The sequence below is a fragment of the Anomaloglossus baeobatrachus genome, chromosome 2, assembly GCF_048569485.1.
Source record: "Anomaloglossus baeobatrachus isolate aAnoBae1 chromosome 2, aAnoBae1.hap1, whole genome shotgun sequence".
In the NCBI taxonomy this organism is placed as follows: Eukaryota; Metazoa; Chordata; class Amphibia; order Anura; family Aromobatidae; genus Anomaloglossus; species Anomaloglossus baeobatrachus.
Genome location: NC_134354.1, coordinates 470142674 through 470164978, shown reverse-complemented (window position 1 = coordinate 470164978; position 22305 = coordinate 470142674). Strand labels below are relative to the sequence as shown.

Here is a 22305-nt window from a genome sequence, read left to right as displayed (position 1 = left end):
ACTACAGCCTTCGGCCAGGTCCCAGCCCCCAGGGAAGCTACAGCTCACTGACCGCCCCGAGGACGTCCCCTGGATGCAGCGGAGAAGGGCCAACGACTCACGGTATGGACCTCCGATTTGTTACAGGTGCAGTAAGCCCGGCCACTACTCCCGACGGTGTCCGTTAAACGAGCAACCCCTGGGGCCACGGGCCAGTCCTCAGGAGTCGAACCCAGTGGCCCCCCCAACTGGCGGGACCGGTACATCGGAGCTCGGCCCATCATCCCCCTGGCAGTGGACGGCATCCCGCTGATGGCTCTCCTGGACACTGGATCACAGGTAACCACAATACCATACACACTGTATCAGCGATATTGGGGGAAGGACGAACTAGCCCCCCCAGATGGCAGCATGACACTGATTGCCGCTGATGGACTCCCATTGACCCAAGTGGTGTATAAACAAGTGGCCATGATCGTGGGACGAGCAGAACTGCAACACCAGGGTTTGATTGTGATAATGAATGAACCCAGTGATCATAACCCGAAGGTAGTGTTAGGGACTAATGTGATGGAGCACTGTATGAGTGACGTGCTGACCCTACTGCAGCAGCTGGCCGCCACGGCGGCGGGGAGCCAACAGAGAGCTGTGCAGCGTGAGATACGGGCCCTGATGTATCGCCAGCATGTGAACTCGACAGGAGGAGAGATTGGAGGAGTGAGAGTGATGGATGCGGCCCCTTTGATTGTACCACCCAGGAGTGAGATGATCTGGTGTAGGGCAGCAGTAGGGCCCCAAGGACGAGACTACCCCGCCATGATAGCCCATATCCTCCGAACACTGGCCCACAGTAATGGCCGCCCGAGGGGTGGTAGACGTCAAGAAAGGGAGAGTGCCCGTACGAGTGCTGAACTGTGGGGAGGAAGAGGTTAGGCTTCCCCGGTACGCTACCCTTGCCAAATTGCTCACTCTAGATCCCCACACCATCCATGAAGCCGTTCCCCCGGTCACACCGCCTGCTGCCGGTTCCCACTCATCCCTGGGGGAGTTAGGCGAGTGGTGTCGAGAGCTACACGTCGGCACTGATGATACCCCCACACACCACAAGGAAGGGGTATACTGGGTGGTACAGGAGTATGAGCGGGTTTTTAGCAAGCATCCTCTGGATTTTGGGCAGATTAAAGGGGTTCAACACCACATCCCTACCGGTACACACCCCCCTATTAAAGAGAAATACAGGCCTATTCCCCCTGCGTAATACCAATGCGCCAAAGACATGTTGAGGAACATGAAGGAGGCAGGGGTTATTAGGGACAGCTGTAGTCCCTGGGCCGCCCCGTTGGTGCTGGTTAAGAAGAAGGATGGCACCATGCGGATGTGTGTGGATTACCGGAAGATTAACCAGATAACGCATAAGGATGCTTACCCTCTGCCCCGCATTGAAGAGTCCCTGGCCGCGTTGAGAACCGCTAACTACTTCTCCACCCTTGACCTCACCAGCGGGTACTGGCAGGTGGCCGTGGCACCGTAAGACCGAGAGAAGACTGCCTTCGCCACTCCTATGGGACTCTGCGAGTTCAATAGCATGCCGTTCGGGCTGTGCAATGCCCCTGGAACCTTCCAACGGCTGATGGAATGCTGTCTGGGGCACCTAAATTTTGAGACCGTCTTGCTGTACTTGGATGATGTGATTGTGTACTCACAGACGTATGAAGCCCACCTAGAGCACCTAGCCGAGGTGTTCACGTCCCTTGCCAAGTATGGGATGAAGTTGAAGCCCTCAAAGTGTCATCTGCTGAATCCCAGAGTGCAGTACCTAGGACATGTGGTTGGTGTGGAAGGTGTCGCCCCCGACCCCGAGAAGATCACCGCCATCCAAGACTGGCCGAGACCGACCATGGTGAGGGAAGTGAGGCAGTTTCTGGGCCTGGTGGGATATTACCGTCGCTTCATTAAGGGGTACACGAAGATGGCTGCCCCCATGCAAGACCTCCTCGTGGGACAGACCAAGGGTAATAGATCCCTGGGAGCCCCATTGGTGTGGGAAGAAAAGCATGAGGAATCCTTCCGCCAGCTGAGAGCGGCCCTGACCGGAGAGGAAATCCTAGCGTACCCTGACTACAGCCGCCCATTCATCCTCTACACCGACGCCAGCAATGTGGGCTTGGGGGCTGTTCTATCCCAGGTCCAAGACGGAAGGGAAAAGGTAATAGCTTATGCTAGCCGAAAACTCCGACCGACTGAGAGGAACCCTGAGAACTACAGCTCCTTCAAGCTTGAGCTCTTGGCACTGGTGTAGGCTATCACCGAGCGGTTCCGCCATTACCTGGCAGCAGCCAAGTTCACCACGTACACAGACAATAACCCGCTGACCCATATAGATACGGCCAAGCTGGGCGCGTTGGAGCAGCGGTGGGTGGCCAGGTTAGCCAACTAGGATTTCACCATCAAGTACCGGGCCAGCCGTACCAACGTCAATGCCGATACACTCTCCTGGATGCCCCACCTGTCGGAAGAGGGGCCAGAAGATGATGACCTCGAAGAGATGGAATTGCCTGCATTACACCGGCCATTCACTGAGAAGGTTCACGTCCACCAATAACGGGTGAACCTGGATCCGCTGCCCCGACATGAGTGGCAGGAAGCTCAGGACCAGGCACCTGCTGTCCGCCTGGTCAAGACCCTAGGGGAACAGGGTTCTGCTGGGATAGACCCTGCTGCCCCTGCCGAAGCCCAACGTCTGTGGCGAGAACGGACCCAGCTATACCTACACCAGGGGAAGTTGTATCGCAAGCTGATTAATCCAAAGACTCACGAGAAGATCCGCCAGCTGGTGATTCCCCAGGCTAACGTGCCCACCGTCCTGCAAGCATACCATGATAGTGCTGGGCACTTCGGGTGGAAGAAGCTGGAGATGTTGTTAAGAGAGCGGTTCTATTGGAGTGGAATGCGGGAATCTGTGGAGGCCTGGTGCCGAGAATGTGGCCCTTGCGCATTGAGAAGGAAGGACGAGGCCAGCCAGAAGGCACCACTTCACCCGATCATTACACATCAACCGCTGGAGCTGGTTGCCCTTGACCATGTAAAGCTCACCCCCAGCCGAAGTGGGTACACCTACGCTCTGACCATCGTAGACCACTACTCGAGGTTCCTGGTGGTTGTCCCAGTTAAGGACTTAACCGGCCGCACCGCTGCTAAGGCTTTCCAGGCTTATTTCTGTCGACCGCATGGGTACCCGGAGAGGGTGCTTACCGACCAGGGTCTGGCCTTTGAAGCAGAGGTATTCCAGGAATTCTGCCAGTTGTACGGTTGCAAGAAAATCTGGACCACGCCTTACCATGCCCAAACCAATGGGATGTGTGAAAAGATGAACCACTTGGTCTTGGGCCTCCTTAAGACGTTACCACTGGAAGAGCGGAACCTGTGGCCGGAGAAGCTACCTGACCTGGTCGATATGTACAACAACATCCCTTCCAGCTCTACGAAATGCACTCCAGCATACCTGATGAGAGCTCGTCCCGGCAGCCTACCAGTGGATCTGGAAATGGGCTTGGAAGCTCCAGAAGCACTCCTGTCGACAGCTGAATGGGACACTCGGCGGAGAGCACAGTACCAACAGGTCCAGGAATATGTTGAGAAGAACTTGTGCTGGAGCCAGGGACAACAGGAGCAGTACTTCAACAAGAAGTCGCCTGCCGGTCCCTTCCAACCTGGGGATGTAGTGCTGAAGCGGAAAAGAAGGGCCCACAAGCTGGATGACCAATGGGAAAAAACCCCGTATGTAGTCCAGCCCACAGGATGGGAGAATGGGAAGGCCTACCAGATCAGCCGTGACCAGGGGGGGACTTTGGCTACGGTTTCCCGAGACCACGTAAAGAAGTGCCCACCAGCATTGAGAGTAGCGGATGAGGCTCCAGTTCCCAGTCCAGTGGAGAAGAAAAAAGAGGTAATCCACATCATGATGGGTGATTTTCCAGCAGACTGGCCTACACAGAACGGCGCGGTGATCCTTCCAGTGATACTGTTCCCACAACCGTGGATGAAGAAATGATGGAAACGGTTAACCGCGAGCCAGTGCCCAGGGATGTACCTGTACCCAGCTCCCCTACGCCTCTGCCTGCCCCACATGATAGCAAGGAGGAGGAACTGACTGTTCCCTCTGCCCCACTGCCTATCACCACTGACACCGGACCCCGAAGGTCCACTCGCCCCAACCTAGGTAGACCCCCACTTAGGTACAGGGAAACTACTCTTTAAAAAGGGGGGGGGCTTTATGTGTTGAGTGTACCAGTTTGAAAGTTGTTGAATGATAAGTGAATCACCTGAAGAAGTTTACCTGATTGAACCGTGATTGAACCGGCCGTTGCCGGCAACTGTTGTCCCCGTAGGGACTGTCTGCAAACCTTGCGTAAGGTACTACTTACGGACAAGCCCGAGAACTTGCAGGGCAACCACAAGCTCAGTGGAATGTAATAAAAATGTTTGTTGGCTTGACACCATTACCGCCTCCGGAGAGGCTGATTTGGGAGTATGGGCCTGGAGGAAAGGGATGGCCCAGGCCCACCACTACCGCAACCGGTGGCGATCCTCCGGGGGTTCAGGGGTCCCCTTGGACGCGGGTCACCTGAAAGAGACAGAACCCGCTCGGGCAATTTGGTGCTGGACTGGGGTCAAAGGGTGCTGCCCGCTTCTTAGGGGCAGCATCAGGGCCAGGTTGTTTGGGTGGGAGAAGAGCGGAAGCCGTACCGTTGTAAAATGTTTATGATGCTTTTACATGTTTTACCGTTTTATTCTTTTTCAGTTGTAAAAATAAAACCGGTGATGGACGGGCAGCCCGCGGACGGTCTGCATTTTACTAAGGGGGAATGTGGTGCCCTGGACAAGCCAGGTCATCACAGGTACTACACCAACACACCCTACACCCCGGCTAGGCACACCGAAGCCAAACACAAATCCTTGTTGCCTTCCTCCAGGGGCTGATGTCCACACCAGGGGGTGGGCCAGGCGGTTGGTCCCGCCCACTGAGGAGTTCACAGTCCTGGAGGCGGGAAAAGGAAGTGAGATCAGATCAGTTTTGGAGTTAGAGAAGTGAAGTGGTAGAGGAGCAGCCTGACTGTGTCCGGGTGTGTGGCCCGGGCACCCAGCAAGGTTGGCAGACGGTGGTGACCGTCTGCAGGAGAGGCTAATTGGAGTGAACCGTACGGACCATGGACGGGCGGTGGCCCGACGGTACCGGATAGGGGAGTGAAGAGAAGCCAGCACCATCCGGCAGGGCCTACGGACCCCAACCAGGCTAGGAGTCGCCATAAAACCGGTCAAATCCGTTAGCGAAGGGAACCTCTGGGGTTTCCCAGCAGTCAAGACCCGATTGAAGGCAACAGCTCACACCATAGAGGGAAACACAGTCACCGCCAAGGCTACAGTTCCCAGGGCCAGAGCCTGCGGGCAAAAGGGGCTCCTTCAGCATCCATCCAAGCTGGGGAGCGGGTTACCGGTTGGAAGCCATTGGAACCGTAACACAACACAGGTGCAGGGAAAGGCAGTCACCATCAACCTACCGGGAGAGCTACCGCAGTCGTCTGTGGGACCCGTCCATCCAGCCGTTTGTTTTACCGGAGACTTTGCATTCATCATGGGCTGAGTGAGTACCACCGCGACGCTGCACCTCACCAGGCCCCGTAACCCGCCTGCTATCCATCCCTACCCCTGACCGGGCCCCGGGACAACCAAACCCACTACCCATGGAGGGGAGAACCAACATCCAAGCTGCTCCTTGTCATCGCTCCCGGGATCCCCGTCCAGAGCAGCGGTGGTGTCACCAATCTCACCACAACCGTGGGTGGCGTCACGGACAATATCCCTAAACCCAAACCACCCCCTTTCACTCACGGGCGAGGAATGCTGCTCGAGTCCCCGGGATCCGGCCCACCGCTCGAGCCACCACCGAGCAGCAGCAGCAGCCGGACCCGAGCAGTGGGTGAGCGCAGCGTCCCCTCCTCCGCACGCGACATGTGCAGCACGTTTAATTTGTTGAACGTGCCGCACATATGATTAACCCCCATCACACATACTTACCTACCATAGGACCTCGATGTGGGCGGCGAACGTCCACTTCCTGGAGTGGGAGGGACGTTCGGCGTCACATCGACGTCACGCGGCAGCCGGCCAATAGAAGCGTAGGGGCGGAGCTGAGCATGACGTAAACATCCCACCCACCTCCTTCCTTCCGCATTGTGGGCCGGGAGCCGCAGGAGGCATGTGAGATCTGTTCATCGTTCCCGGGGTGTCACACACTGCGATGTGCGCTACCCCGGGTACGATGAACAATCTGACGTTCAATTCATCAGGAATGAACGACGTGCATGCGATGAATGGTTTTCGTTCAATCGCAATTGCACGTTGCTGTCACACGCTACAACATACCTTACGATGCCGGATGTGCGTCACTTACGACGTGACTCCACAGACACATTGTAAGATATCTTGTAGCGTATAAAGCGGGCTTTATACTCACCTGTCCACACCGCTGTTATCCGTGGTGCTGATATCTCCCGCGATGCTATGTCCGGCCGCTGCTGTCTCACCACTGCTGCTACTTCCAGGTCAGCTGTGCAGTGAATATGTATGAGCATAATTAGGAGGCCTGAAAGCAGGAGACAGCAGTGGCTGACAACAGCGTTGCTGGAGAGGGTTGAGTTTAAAAAGCTTTTTATTTTAAATGTACGTTTTTTTCTGGTACGTGTTTCATGGATCACACCATTGTGTGGTCCGTGGGACATCAGTGATGCCAGAAAAAAATGGACTTTTCTCCGTGCAGCGCACACGGACATGCGTCTGCGCCGCACGGAGACACGTCAGTGAAAAATCACTGATGTGTGCGCAGACCCATTGATTTTAATGGGTCTGCATATGTACATGATTCTGGTACGTATAAAAACTTCAACATACGTATCAGAATCACTGATGTGTGAAAGAGGCCTTTCACAGAAGACAGAAAACTTGGGTTCTAATCTTCATCTTCTCCATTGTCGGAGTGCATTCTGATTTTAGGCACCATTAACACTAGCTATAGATATAACATATACAGAAATTCAATTGGTCCTTGTTGCAACAGGGACAAATTTTATTTAATTAAGTATGGCTTTATAAGATTTTACTTTTTTGAAACAACTATTTAATTGATTAGCTCTAACGTATAGGTCATTTGTAGAAAGAAACCACATCTTTATTAGTATCCATGATTACTAGCGTGTTTATCTCCATTTCCTTTCTATGGAGAAAATTTTCAATGGCCTTATGATATTTCATTTATATGAGATACAGGGACATATTTTTTGCACTAGGAAACCCTTTTCAAGTGTTGCGCAATTTCTAAATGTTTTTTTTTTCTCCATCTTCCCAACATATGAGGTATTATCATGTCATATGTTGGCTCTCCTTCTTTGATGCATGCTCAGGAGCTTAGCTTATTGTCGGCTGACACCGGTTGTGGTATTCAGCCGGCGTCTGCCTTTAACAGTAGCAGGTGAAGCTGAGCTTGGCTGGCTGTTATTAACCTCTTAAATGCTATTGTTAATCTCTTATTGCAGAATTTGGAGTGCACAAACCAGGGGCTGCAATCGCAATTGTGCAGTCAAGCTTTAAGGCCACTTTACACACAGAGATAAATCTTTGGCAGATCTGTGGTTGCAGTGAAATTGTGGACAATCAGTGCCAGGTTTGTGGCTGTGTACAAATGGACCAATATGTCCATGATTTCACTGCAACCACAGATCTGCCAAAGATTTATCTCTGTGTGTGACGGGGCCTTTATTCATGTTGCCTATTGTTTGGACAGCATGAATCGACTGACCTGTTCCCTTTAAGTCATAAATACAGAAGTTACACATATAGTACATACAGAGGAAAAGCTATGCACACTGTAAAGATTGCCTTATTTTATTACATAGATAAATGATCAAGCTTGTCAAATGCTTTTTGTCAGAGAACTATCTCATTCAGCACTTTACAGTTTATCACTGTGGGCTAGCAAAACAAAAATGATACCTTATGTGACAGGTCTAAGTGACAAAATCTTCTGCAATTTATAAATGTGATGGGGTCTGTGATGCTTAGACTTCCTACCCGTTATGTATGTACCCTTTTGCATACTGGATCTTCACAGAACACACCACTAATTCTCTTCTACTATGTGCATGTGATGTGTACAAATCAGGAACATGAGGAAAATGTTAGAGGCAGATGCTGACAGCGTCAAGAGCATGAGATGGCATTTAGTGATGAGTGAGCACTAAAATGCTCAAGTTCTCAATACTCGAATCCAGCAGGTCGGATGCTCGGGCAGGCACGATTTGAGTATAGAGTATAATGGAAGTCAATGGGGAACTCGAGTATTTTCCAGAAGACCCTAACAGGATGGTTTGGGAGGCTGACAAATCATTAATGAAATAGATGGAAACAGCACTAAAATGAAATGGAAACCGCACGGGGAAGACGCCTGGACACATCTCTGACTCCCAGGTCACTGCTGTAAACAAAATAAATAAACAATTAAAAAATGACTTTCATGTGCCACTAAAGAGTGTTTTAGCCTGCTTTAACCTAATAATTAAATAATTTTAAAAAACAGTATGAGCTCCCCCTATTTTTAATAACCAGTCAAGGTAAAGCAGACAGCTGTGGGCTGGTATTATCAGGCCGCGAAGGTTCCCAGCCTAAAAATACTAGCTTGCAGCCAAGAAGGCATGTTTATTGGCTAACAGCTGCAAAACATGCGGAGTGGGGCTTGAGCTTGGCACTTGAGCACCCGCGATAATCGGTAGAGTAAGGAATCTGGCTGAGCACTCTGATGCTCGATCGAGTATCAAGAAGTGCCAAGCATGCTCGCTTATAACTAAAGGGAACCTATCACCAGGTTTTTCCTGTATGAGCTGTGGCCACCACCAGTGAGCTCTTATATTCAGCATTCCAGAATGGTGTATATAAGAGCCCAGGCCGCTCGGTATAACATACAAAAACTTAATTATACTCACCTGGGGGGTGGTCCAATCCGATGGGCATTGCTGGTCGTGGTCCAGCTCCTCCTCTCTTCCTTACATCGCTTCTCTCGTGCCGAGCCCTGTGTGCATGAAGCGTCCTGTGTTTTTGACACAAAGACGTCCATTGCGCTACTGCGCATGCACACTTCTCTCTTCACTGCTGAGGGCAGAGCAAGGTACTGTAATGCGCAGGCATGAGAAAAGGTCAAAGACCGGCTGCACATGCGTACTACAGTACTTTGATATGCCCTCAGCAAGGCAGATCAAAATGCGCATGCGCAGTAGCGCAATGGAGGCCTCTCTGTGAATGACGCAGGACATGTCATGCACAAGGGGCTGAGCAGGAGGACTGAGATCGCACAAAATGGAGAAGGCACCGGACTGAGAGCATGAGAGTATTATATAGGTGTTTACGTTCTAAAGAGCGGCCTGGGCTCTTATATATAGCATTGTGGAATGTTGGATATAAGGCCTCACTGGTGGTGGCTGCAGCTCATAAGGGAAAAACCTGGTGACAGGTTCCATTAAATGGCGTTAAATTGCATGCCCTTGGACCCTAGAGGATTCTTGTGTTACCTGTACAATAACTGCTCCTTGCTAATAACCCACTACAATGTATATGCACTTGCCCTGTCCTTCAGCACAGAAGAATTATTGATCATATCTACTGAACATGGACTTATTCTGTGCCCTGCCATTCCACTATTCCAATATTTCCCTTTTTATTAAAAAATGTTCCTAGGAAAAGCTTTTCTTGTCTCACAGCAAGGCCAGTTTCACACATCATTTCTTTTTCTTATGTCAAAAAAAGATGTCTTGTTTTGTGTTGGATCCATTTTCAGTTCATGTGTCAGTTTTTACAATCCTTATTACATCCATTTTTCCGTTATGAAGAAAAAACATTCTTAGCTTCTCTTACCCAGTAAACAGTAAAATACGACAGCACATGGCTGATATTTGTGCGCTACACTTTTTTTTTCACAGGGCCAACTTGCATTGGAAAGCTTGATCCGCAATTTTCTTCTTTTTTTTTTTTGCAGACAAATCAGTCTGCAAAAAAATGAGCAAGGGAAAAGGCACATTGGTTGCAATAGGTACACAATCTGTCCATTAAAATAATAGATTGTACACACACAAAAAAAACTGGTATGTGAAAGAGCGCTTAGAAGATTATTCCTTTATTTTGTGCACAGTCCGTATTATTTTGTGAGTAAAAATATGATTTCAGTAATACAAAAGATGGCACTATTCATTACATTTACATTACTTTACCACATGGTTAAGAGTATACTTTGTGACTACTGGCGTAGCGTGATCTTTCGCTACACCGGTCATGATGAATTGGCCATTTTACCTTTATGTACTTATTGACTATCCATAAAAATACGGACATTGATATGGAGTTGGCTTCCACTTTGTTTTTAGCCTCAACTACTTTATTTAGATTTTGGAACATGGAGAATGGAGGAGGATATAGTTTCTGATTACATATAACCTAAAAAGTCATCCATTAAGATACTGTAACCTATGAAAATGTGTTTTAACCCTACTGTTATCTCTTACACAAGATGGTAAAGTTACCTGAGCTTATTACACATTCCTTAAATGCATCCACAATTAAGTGCTCTTTCTCTCTTAATCCTTTGACAATAGATGAAGAGTGAAATTTGTCCTGAAAATATTCCATTGGCAGCTAATGAAACTGCTAGTCAGGTGAATGAAACAGTAACTCACATTGAAGATATCAAGGACATTGGTGGTAAGTAAGTAATTTATTAGTACAGATGAGTAGTTCTTATTTGTTTCTTTCTAAGTAAATATTACTTAATACTCATGCATGCATATAGGCTGACCTATAGGCTGTAGTATATTTTGTTTTGTTTTTTTACTTTTGGAAAGTATGTGATCCCAAAGAGCTACTATATTTAGTCCAATGCTATGTTTTAATCTTTCAGTAGAGTTTATAAGTTCTATGTATTCTTTCACTCTATGGCCATTCTGGTGATTCATTATTGTAACATCTGCCCTTGACCACAGACAGACTAGGGCTATCCACCAAGTCATCAGGATCTCAAAAACCCTGAAACCCTTTACAGAGATTTGGAATTACACAAGGTCCAGGAGATCGCTATCTATGAAAGGCTGAAAGGACAGGTACAGGTTCGTGGACCTGACAAATAACTAGCAGCACAGGACTAACTAGAAACTATGCTGCTCAGGCAACTCCCATTGGGAGAGCGGGCCTTTAAATACCTAGTGCCTCCTAGTAAGAGGCTGGCAACACTTCTGGTTTGCCCACTCTTTACCTTTAAAAATCAGGAGCGAGCTCACACACACTCTAAGGAGTTGGTAGGAGGCCTTCTCGGTGTGCACAGGTCCTGGGAGCACTGAACTGTGGCAGGAGCCAGCACATATGGAGGAGGGACAGCAGGACAGCCACGGCGGTGAGTATGTCGGCATCCCTGCAGGGAAGCTAGCATTACAAATGTACTACACTCCTCCCTTGAGCTTGATTGACAACTTTCACTTGCCCAGAATGAGCACTACCTGTATTGGATCTCAGGCCCTGCACATCTACACTAACATTCCAGGAGCCAAAACATACACAAGCACACTGTCAGTAGAGGCTGCCTCTCCTGTCTGGAGCTGTAAAGAGGAGTGGGACAGTAGCCGTGGGTGAGGAATTCCCTATTATGGGTGTCCTGACCAACCACAGGAAAAGTTTTTTGGTTCTGGCTGGGTGTGTGGATAGGTGCGTTGTTGTTCATACCTTTCAGGAGGCCGAATGATGCCGCTGTTTTTGGCAGGACAGGACCAGATTGTGGAGAAAATGGAGACAGAAGCTGATAGTTCTTATAAAACAGCAGTCTTTTACGTAATAGTCTGTGGATGAAAATTATATACAAGATGTAGCGGGTACATTTCTTATCAGACGATCCTTTAGCACAAAGCACCATTAAACACACTTCCTCCAAATTCAGCTCAGCTGTTACTGTGGATGCTCCCACTCCTCCTGCCACCACCCAGCTTAATGTAGTGCCCCTGAAGTCATCAGGGAGCTACAAGGTACTGCATCCCCACCGGGATGCAGGGCCTACCCCCTAGGGACCCAGAAGACCAGTGCCGGTAACAACCAAACACTCCAGATAATCCCTGTTTTTCCCCAATTCCACAATAGACTAGTACCAGGCTAGGGTTGGATCAATGGATGGCCGCCTAGAGGTAGAGCCAATCCAGTCCACTAGACGACCAGGTGGGAGGGGTAGACAGTGGACAGTCAGCCAATGAGTCAGTAACAGAGAGAGAGGAAGGACTGCCAAGAGTGAACAGTGACCCGAGGGCCCAGGTGGTTGGTTGCCAGTGGAGTACGGTGGAGTGCTCCCGGAACCACGCACCAACAGGGTACAGAATCCTAGGTCAGGCAAATGCTCCAGGCAGACCTGATAAAATCTGCACAGTGAGGAGACCATCAAGGACCTCACTGACCTTCAAGTTCGGGACACAGTAGCAACGGGAGAACCGGGGACCAGGACCATAAACTCCGACCCCACAGGGTTCACGCTACTTTCATATGGACTACCATTAAGAGACTACCAGGAGGGGACGCCCAGTCGCTCCAAGCCACGAGGACCCACCAACCAAAGACAGGTGCAGGGCAAAAAAATCCACCAGGTCACTAAACCGGCACTGCGTCTAAGGGGACCTGCGGTTGAGACCACCCGGCCTCGGGTGACCAGTTTCCAGCTTACTATGAGTAAAGGACCAGTTACATTGCAACCCTTTATATGGCCTACCTTCATTCAACACCCATCTACATCACCTATCCTCTGGGGCCTGACCCTGCTGGCAGAGGGCCTAACATCCAGGCTGCCACTAACACCAGCCCCAGTAGTGAAAACAGTGCAGCGGCGGCTCCATCCACATAGCCGCAAACCGCAAGTGGCGTCACGTGATAAATTTTCATTTAATTCCCTTGTAAATATTCCCCTTTTAAAAAAGCACCCAGGGCACGGAACCGAGCAACTCCCACCAAAGTGACATTTTCCCCAGTTATACAGCCCGGGACCGAGTACCCCATAACCCTGAGCGACACATTAGCATAACAGAACAGCACTAGCAAGTCATTCTAGTCCTCCCATCAACAGGAAGTAACGACACTCTTGGATATACCATATAAGACTGCATTCTCATTTCCCGTCCAACACTGTTCCAGACTGTTACTCGTTGTAGGCTACTTGAGGCCTGCTGCTAAGTGTATGTTTCTAGCCCCTACCCACAGGGTCGCTTTTGGCTTCTTTACTAGTTTCAGGTTTGATCTCCGTTCTGGGTTACAACCACCCTCTTTTGTTCGGGCTGCATGTTGCACCCTCCACAAGCCCCCCTAAAATGTCACCAAAACATGACGTGACAAACTGTACATCTGTCCTCACCAGCCGTTCCCTATCTGAATTCTATGATGGAGTCTGTCCTTTTCCTAGGGACTGGCTCCTACCCTTTGGACTAATACTTCAGCCCTGCTGTCAGTTACTGGGTAACATCCTACATAACCTTTTAACTATATTCTTATAATGTTCGGCCACTAGATGGCAATGTTTACTTGCAGACACTATACATTATTATACCACATTGCTTAACCAATACACCTACATCTATACATTACCCAACATATTATTCATTCCTATACCTTACATTACTTTCCTAGATAACATTACTTTATATCTTATCACACATACATACTTAAGAAAACTGTTGCTGTCTTCAGGGGTAGGAATTCAACCACCATCTTATATCTGTTCCCTACACACAGAATCACACAATAATGAGCAGCTTAGTGGATTTAAAAAAGATTTCCAGACTGAACAAAAATGGATAAGAGAGAACATATGCAAATAAAAAATAGAAGCATAACTTACCTGTAATTTACCTCCTTGTCAGCGGTGTTGCTTTGTTGCTCTTTGCCAGACCTTCTGGACTAGACTGCAGCTTTGACCTACGATATATATACCATATGGGACCACTGCAGTCAATTAATGCCTCACCAGAACTGCATGCTCCATTGCTTGGCCACTTTTCTTAAAACTCAGTAAGCCCCTTTAGGCCCGTTTCACACGTCAGTGAAAAACACTGACGTTTTTCACTGGCGTGTAAAACACGCACATGTCCCTCCGTGTGCCGTGAATCACGGCACACGTGGGTTGTCTAAGTGCAATCCGGGCTCCGTTCTCCGTGGCCCGTGATTGCATTTAGAAATTAACTCACCTGTGCCTGCTCCCGCTCTCCATGGTGCTGATCGCTCCCGCAGTGCAGCATCCGGCCGGCGCTGACCTCCGCAGCAGCTGCTTCCGGGTCGGCTGTGTCGTGCATCATGAATATGCGCGACAGTAATGAGCCGGCTCAGACGCAGCCGGCAGAACGGGCTGCAGAGGACATCGCTGGACGCCGGGTGAGTAAAAATGATTTTTATTTTAAAAGCACGTTTTTTTCTGGCACGTGTCTCACGGATCACACCTCTGCGTGGTCCGTGGGACATCAGTGATGCCAGAAAAAAATGGACATGTCTCCGTGCGGCAATCACGCACACGCAGGTACGCCGCACGGAGACACGTGCAGTGAAAAATCACTGACGTGTGAGCAGACCCATTCATTATAATGGGTCTGCGTATGTCAGTGATTCTGGTATGTTTAAAAAAAAGCACAAACGTACCAGAATCACTGACGTGTGAAAGGGGCCTTAAGGATGTGTCTCTCTGGGAACTACATGGAATAGATATTTGGCACAGTTAATAACATAGCTATTACATCCAAATAAATAATTATCCAGGAGATTCGGCATATACAGTGTTTAAACAGAAAATTACTTTTGATATACAATCATTCAAAGGAACATCTTGGATATAATTATAGACATAGTGGAAAATGTTGCTCGAAGACCAGGCTCAAGCTGAGTTAATTGTGTGCAGCTGCTGACCACTTCTCAATTCCATGTAATGAGCCATTGTATTTGCCCTGGAGACACGCTACCCAGTGTTTAGGAATAAGCTAGCCGAGAAAATGCTAGGGCTTTGACTGAACAAAGCTGTTCTGGCAAGTAATAAAGGTTGGCAATGTTCAGACATGTGTCCATTAGATTGCTAAAACCATATATCAGATGGACCGTGACCGCCACTCTAAGCTTGGACCATTGACTAGAAACCTATTGCTTTTAGGAAAATAATCTGCTTTAGCTAATTAGAACTCTCATGTGAAATCTCTATATTCTCTGCTCTATGCTATATGTTTTAGACCATACTTGAATGCGGATTATGTAAATTATATTTTGCACACATATTCATGCATTTTTGGTGGTGTTCTGTTAAATGTATTATGATTTTTTTATGTATTTTTCTTCCTAGTAGTTTAAAGTTTCATAGAGAAGACTATGAAGCATGTACAAAAGAGTCCATACCAGCCATGTAGAGCATTGTTAGTTTAACTATAGATTATTAACCTGAAAAAAAAATGTAGGTAGTAGACACAAATAAAAAGAAGTCTTGCCTAAGGCTATGTGCGCACACTGCGTCTTTTTGACGCTGCGTTTTTGTGCGTTTTTGGCCACTAAAAACGCACAAAAACGCACCTGCGTCGAAAAAACGCGGCAAAAAACGCACGCGTTTTGCCGCGATTTGGTGCGTTTTTTTGCTGCGTTTTGCTGCGTTTTTGCTCACTGCGTCTTTATGCGTTTTTTATCAGTGAACAAAAAAAAAAGGTCTGATGTCATTTCCTTCTTCAATGTGTTCTTCATTCTCCACTAGTGTATGCAGAAGAGCAGACAGCTGCAGAACTACAAGGCTCAGCATACTCCATCCAATAGTGTATGCAGGAGAGCAGACAGCAGCTGCAGAACTACAAGGCTCAGCATGCTCCATCCAGGACTATATGCTTGAGGGAGAGTCAGGGGGAGCAGACCTACAAGGCTCAGCATCCTCCTTCCAGGACTGTATGCAGGATTTCTTTGCCCCCCCAAACAAAAAAAATGACGTGGGCTTCGCCATATTTTTGTATGCTAGCCGGGTACAGCAGGCAGGTACGGGCTGCCCCCAACCCCCAGCTGCCTATTTGTACCCGGCTGGGAACCAAAAATATAGGGAAGCCCTTTTTTTTTAAATTATTTCATGAATTTCATGAACTAATTTTAAAAAAAAATGACGTGAGCTTCGCCCAATTTTTGAGTCCAGCTGGGTACAACTAGGCAGCTGGGGATTGGAATCCACAGTGCAGGGTGCCCATGCTTTCTGGGCACCCCCGCTGTGAATTGCAGTCCCGCAGCCACCCCAGAAAATGGCGCTTTCATAGAAGCGCCATCTTCTGGCGCTGTATCCAACTCTTCCAGCTGCCCTGATGCTGGGTGGCCCGCTGGGTAATAATGGGGTTAGGGCTAGCTGTATAGCTGGCCCTAAGCCCGAAATTCATGGTGTCACGCCAATATTAGACATGGTCACCATGAATTTCTAGTAAAGATAAAAAAAAACACAACACACAGAAAAATATTTTTATTAGAAATAAAACACAACACAATTAGTGACTCCATCTTTATTGAAATAAAGAACCCCCCCTCCGCAGTAATCCTGGGTCAGGGTCCCGCGCCGTCCAATCCGGATCCAATATCATCTGATCGGTTTGCTGGAAGGCAAAGCGATCAGATGATGTGTCAGGATCAAGTGCCTGAATCCCATCACACATCAGCTGATTGTATAAAAGCCGATTATACAATCAGCAGATGCATCAGTAGAAAAAAAAAAAAAAAAAATACTCACTTATGTGCTGATACCGGCAGCTCCTGCAGCGATGGGGCGGGAGTCTGATCCTGTCCGATCGCTGCAGCAGCTGCTGGTAATCAGGGATGAAGTCTCCTGACGCATCCGCTGATACCGGCCGGGCGCCCGCGTCACCGCGATATTTACGATCACCTGATGCGTCAGGTGACTACATCAGGTGATCCATCGCCAGGTCCTGCATCCATCGGAGGTTTCCCGGCCGTCTGCACACAGCCGGAGCGGGGGTGGCGATACCGTGAGAGGAGATGGGAGCGGGCATGGCACCGGGAGTCTGCACACAGGTGAGTATAAATTTTTATTTTTTTTTTTCTACTGTCAACTTTTGTTTTCGCAGCCGCTTCCACCTCCTGCCTGTACATGGCACCGCACGGCAGCATACATGCACAGGACGGGAGGTGGACGCAGCGGTGACGGTACCGGGAGGATTCACGCTTCTGTATACTGACAGAAGGAATCCTCTTCCTGTACATGTCACTTTACTACCCACCTCCTGCGTTTATAGCTGCGTTTTTGGTCTTAGAAACGCACCAAAACGCAGCTATTTGAGTTTCTCATTGCGTCTTTCAACATCCCATTGAACTCAATGGATGAAAAGCGCAGTGAAAAACGCGGGAATAATTGACATGCTGCGTTTTTGTGGCACCACAAAAACGCAGCTGAAAAAAAACAGATGTGTGCGGGGGGCAAAAATTAAAACTCATAGACTTTGCTGGGGAAGCAAAGTCCTGCAGTTTTGAGGCCAAAAACGCACCCGAAAAACGCGCAAAAACGCCGCGAAAAACGCACTGTGCGCACATAGCCTTAGGCGGGCTTTGCACACTACGACATTGCAGGTGTGATGTCGGTGGGGTCAAATTGAAAATGACGCACATCCGACATCGCATGCGACATCGTAGTGTGTAAAGGTTCGATGATACGATTAACGAGCGCAAAAGCGTCGTAATCGTATCATCGGTGCAGCATCGGCGTAATGCATAATTAAGCTGACGCGACGGTCCGATGTTGTTCCTCGCTACTGCGGCAGCACACATCGCTGTGTGTGAAGTCGCAGGAGTGAGGAACATCACCTACTGGCGTCACCGCGGCTTCCGTAGGATATGCGGAAGGAAGGAGGTGGGCGGGATGTTTACATCCCACTCATCTCCGCCCCTCCGCTCCTATTGGCCGCCTGCCGTGTGACGTCTCTGTGACGCCGCACGACCCGCCCCCTTAATAAGGAGGTGGGTCGCCGGCCAGAGCGACGTCCCAGGACAGGTGAGTCCATGTGAAGCTGCCGTAGCGATAATGTTCGCTACGGCAGCTATCACAAGGATATCGCAGCTGCGACGGGGGCGGGGACTATTGCGCTCGGCATCGCAGCATCGGCTTGCGATGTCGCAGCGTGCAAAGTACCCCTTAGGCTATTGTTCATTGTTCAGTATATTTTGCATTTTGGCAGCTGTTTCCATAGGCATATACAGTAAGTTTCCAATATATAAACAGTATATATATATATATATATATATATATATATATAGCTATATATATATAAAAATATTATTATATATATATATATATATATATATATATATATATATATACATATATATTACAGTGCTTTGCAAAAGTATTCGGCCCCCTTGAATTTTTCATCCTTTTCCCACATTTCAGGCTTCAAACATAAAGATAAAAATGTTAATGTTATGGTGAAGAATCAACAACAAGTGGGACACAATTGTGAAGTTGAGCGAAATTTATTGCTTATTTTAAACTTTTTTAAAAAATAAATAACTGAAAAGTGGGGCGTGCAATATTATTTGTCCCCCTTAAGTTAATACTTTATAGCGCCAACTTTTGCTACGATTACAGCTGCAAGTCGCTTGGGGTATGTCGCTATCAGTTTTGCACATCGAGAGACTAAAATTCTTGCCCATTCTTCCTTTGCAAATAACTCGAGCTGAGTGTGGTTGGATGGAGAGCGTTTATGAACAGCAGTTTTCAGCTCTTTCCAGAGAGTCTCAATTGGATTCAGGTCTGGACTTTGACTTGGCCATTCTAACACCTGGATACGTTTATTTGTGAACCATTCCATTGTAGATTTTGCTTTATGTTTGAGATCATTGTCTTGTTGGAAGACAAATCTCCGTCCCAGTCTTAGGTCTTTTGCAGACTTCAACAGGTTTCCTTCAAGAATGGTTCTGTATTTGGCTCCATCCATCTTCCCATCAATTTTAACCATCTTCCCTGTCCCTGCTGTAGAAAAGCAGGCCCAAACCATGATGCTACCACCACTATGTTTGACAGTGGAGATGGTGTGTTTAGGGTGTTGAGCTGTGTTGCTTTTATACCAAACATCATTTGGCATTGTGTCCAAATAGTTCGATTTTGGTTTCATCTGACCAGAGCACCTTCTTCCACATGTTTGGTGTGTCTCCCAGGTGGCTTGTGGCAAACTTTAAATGACACTTTTTATGGATATCTTTGAGAAATAGCTTTCTCCTTGCCACTCTTCCATAAAGGCCAGATTTGTGCTGTGTACGCCTGATTGTTGGTCTATGGACAGACTCTCCCACCTCAGCTGTAGATCTCTGCAGTTCATCCAGAGTGATCATGGGCCTCTTGGCTGCATCTTTGATCAGTCTTCTCCTTGTTTGAGATGAAAGTTTGGATGGACGGCCGGGTCTTGGTAGATTTGCAGTGGTATGATACTCCTTCCATTTCAATATGATCGCTTGCACAGTGCTCCTCGGGATGTTTAATTTTTGGAAATCTTTTTGTAACCAAATCCAGCTTTAAACTTCTCCACAACAGTATCACGGACCTGCCTGTTGTGTTCCTTGGTCTTCATGATGCTATCTGCGCTTTAAACAGAACACTGAGCAGGTGCATTTATACGGAGACTATATTACACACAGGTGGCTTATATTTATCATCATCAGTCATTTAGGACAACATTGGATCATTCAGAGATCCTCAATGAACTTCTGGAGTGAGTTTGCTGCACTGAAAGCAAAGGTGACGAATAATATTGCACACCCCACTTTTCAGTTATTTATTTTTTACAAAAGTTTAAAATAAGCAATAAATTTCGTTTGACTTCACAATTGTGTCCCACTTGTTGATTCTTCACCATATTTTTATTTTAATTTTTATCTTTATGTTTGAAGCCTGAAATGTGGGAAAGGGTTTAAAAATTCAAGGGGGCTGAATACTTTTGCAAGGCACTATATATCACCTATCACCAGCACGGCACTGCACAGCAGTCACACTGCTCCAGTAGCTTCTCCTGCTTTTGAAAATGCCGGCCGCTCATTATTCCATCTCATATTCACTGCTTCCCCTGCCCACCGGTGCCTACGATTGGTTGCAGTCAGATGAGTCCCCATGCTGAGTGACAGCTATCTCATTGTAACCAATCACAGCTGCCGGTGGGCGGGTCTGTATCATGCAGTACAATAAATAAATAATTAAAAAAAAATGGCGTGCGCTCCCCCCCAATTTTGATAGCAGCCAAGGTAAAGCCACTCGGCTGAGGGCTGGTATTCTCAGGATGGGCAGCGTCACGTTATGGGGAGCCCCCCAGCCTACAAAAATCAACCATCAGCCACCCGGAATTGCTGCATCCATTAGATGCGACGGGACTCTACCCGGCTCATCCAGATTTTCCTTGTGTATTGGCATTCGGGGTAAAAAGGAGTTAATGGCAGCCCATAGCTGCCACTAAGTCCTAGGTTAATCATGGCAGGCATCTATGAGACACCCCCATGATTAATCTGTAGTGAAAATAAATAAACACAAACACTGAAAAATCCTTTATTTTAAATAAAAGACATAAAAACACCCTCTTTCACCACTTTATTAATTCCCAAATACCCCTCCAGGTCCGGCGTAATCCACACGAGGTCCCACGACACTTTCAGCTCTGCTACATTGGAAGCTGACAGGAGTGGTCATAAAGCACTGCCGCTCACTGTGAGCTCCACGGAGAAACTGAAGTGAGTCACGCTGTCAGCGGTGACGTCACTCAGGTTACCACGGCCACAGCTGGATTCTGCCAGGTACAAACTGCTACTACGGATCCGTTTTTTTAACAGATCCTTTGTTGCAGTTGTACCACAATCTCCAACGCATCCGTCACATCAGTCACAAAACGGATTGTGACTGATGGAAAAAGACGGAAGTGTGAATGTAGCCATAGACAAGAATATGCAGCGAATCTTCATTTTGGATGTGCAGCATTAAATGATCACCGATCGGCAACACATTTGCTGGTCGGTGGCAATTTAATAAACTGTCCAGTGCAGTCCCTTGTTCTCGGCAGCACAGGTCCTTTTTACACAGGGCGATATTCTCTACCTTTTCTTCAACAAACAAGCATTTTTTTCTTTCGTGGGGTGATTGGTTGCCTATTTAGACCGCATAATTATTGTGAAACGAGAGTACCAAAGAACCAGGAGCAAACACAGACAGAAGAGGGCCCCTGTGTAAGATCAATACAATGCACAATAAAACCTTTCAAGGTAGTAGTGGGCCCCCTTATCTCTTGGGCCCCTGTTTGACTGTACCAGTTGCATCAATGGTATGTCCACCATTGCAAGGAACGATTGTTCAGGATAATTGTGTAAAGTAAATTCACCTTTAGTTCCAAGACTATTCTTAAGGAGTGCACTGCTATCTCAGCCTGCTTTCTGAATGCTGGTGGACAGATGTCCATCTTTCATTAGCAGTTCAGTCCTGCACTGTGTGCCCCAATGTTTGCTATAGGAAGCAGCCTTGTCTGTCTCTGCTGCATTAGAATTGCCAGGATTCTGGTGACTTGCTATGGTAAGCATGGTTATTATTCTGCCAGTAATGCACATGAGTGAGATGTGTCTGAGGAATGTGAGCACAAATCTCTATTCAAGCAATGATAGATAGGTTACTTGCTATCCTTTCCTCCCATGAGTCACCAGCTGCATGTGGTAAATCCAGGAAGGATGATGCAGTGGATGAACTTCAACCTATTTATTCATAGTACGTTGGTTTGATGAGGTAGTAAGTCAGTGGAAATGAAGGGAAGGATGAGGGTTACAAGATGGAGGATGGAGGATAGAGGCAACAGGAGGATCCTCTCTTTAGTACTGATGCATGTCATGCCAAAATGGCACTGACCAGAAAGAAAACATGTAAGGAAAAGATACGAGTTGCAGAGAAAGAGAGGCATTATGGGAAATTACAGTTACAATACATAAAAACATATGACTTAGGAACGTCTGACTGGCGGCCCTATCTTGCCATTCTGACCCAAACCAGTTATCCACCTTTTTCCGCTTCTCAACCAAAATAAGACACAGACTGCGTGACATTGGATGTAAAAGGCCACAGCAGCCTCGTTTATTTTCATCAAAATAATCAATAACATTTTATTCATAAATATAATAATCACTCCATAAAACATAACCACCAGCAAAGGAGGGGGGGGGGGTAAGTGAAGAGTCCCGTTATATATGATTGCA

The 22305-nt window shown here is 47.7% G+C and overlaps 1 protein-coding gene across 1 annotated transcript in view; it reads left to right on the top strand.

Moving 5' to 3' along the window:
* Window positions 1–22305, top strand: part of LOC142291659 (uncharacterized) — a 1021181-nt gene that overhangs the window by 615582 nt on the left and 383294 nt on the right. Inside the window, exons 79-80 of the mRNA XM_075336344.1 lie at window positions 10679–10773; window positions 11672–11675. Coding sequence (XP_075192459.1) covers window positions 10679–10773; window positions 11672–11675 — 99 coding nt within the window. The remainder of the gene's footprint in view (window positions 1–10678; window positions 10774–11671; window positions 11676–22305) is intronic.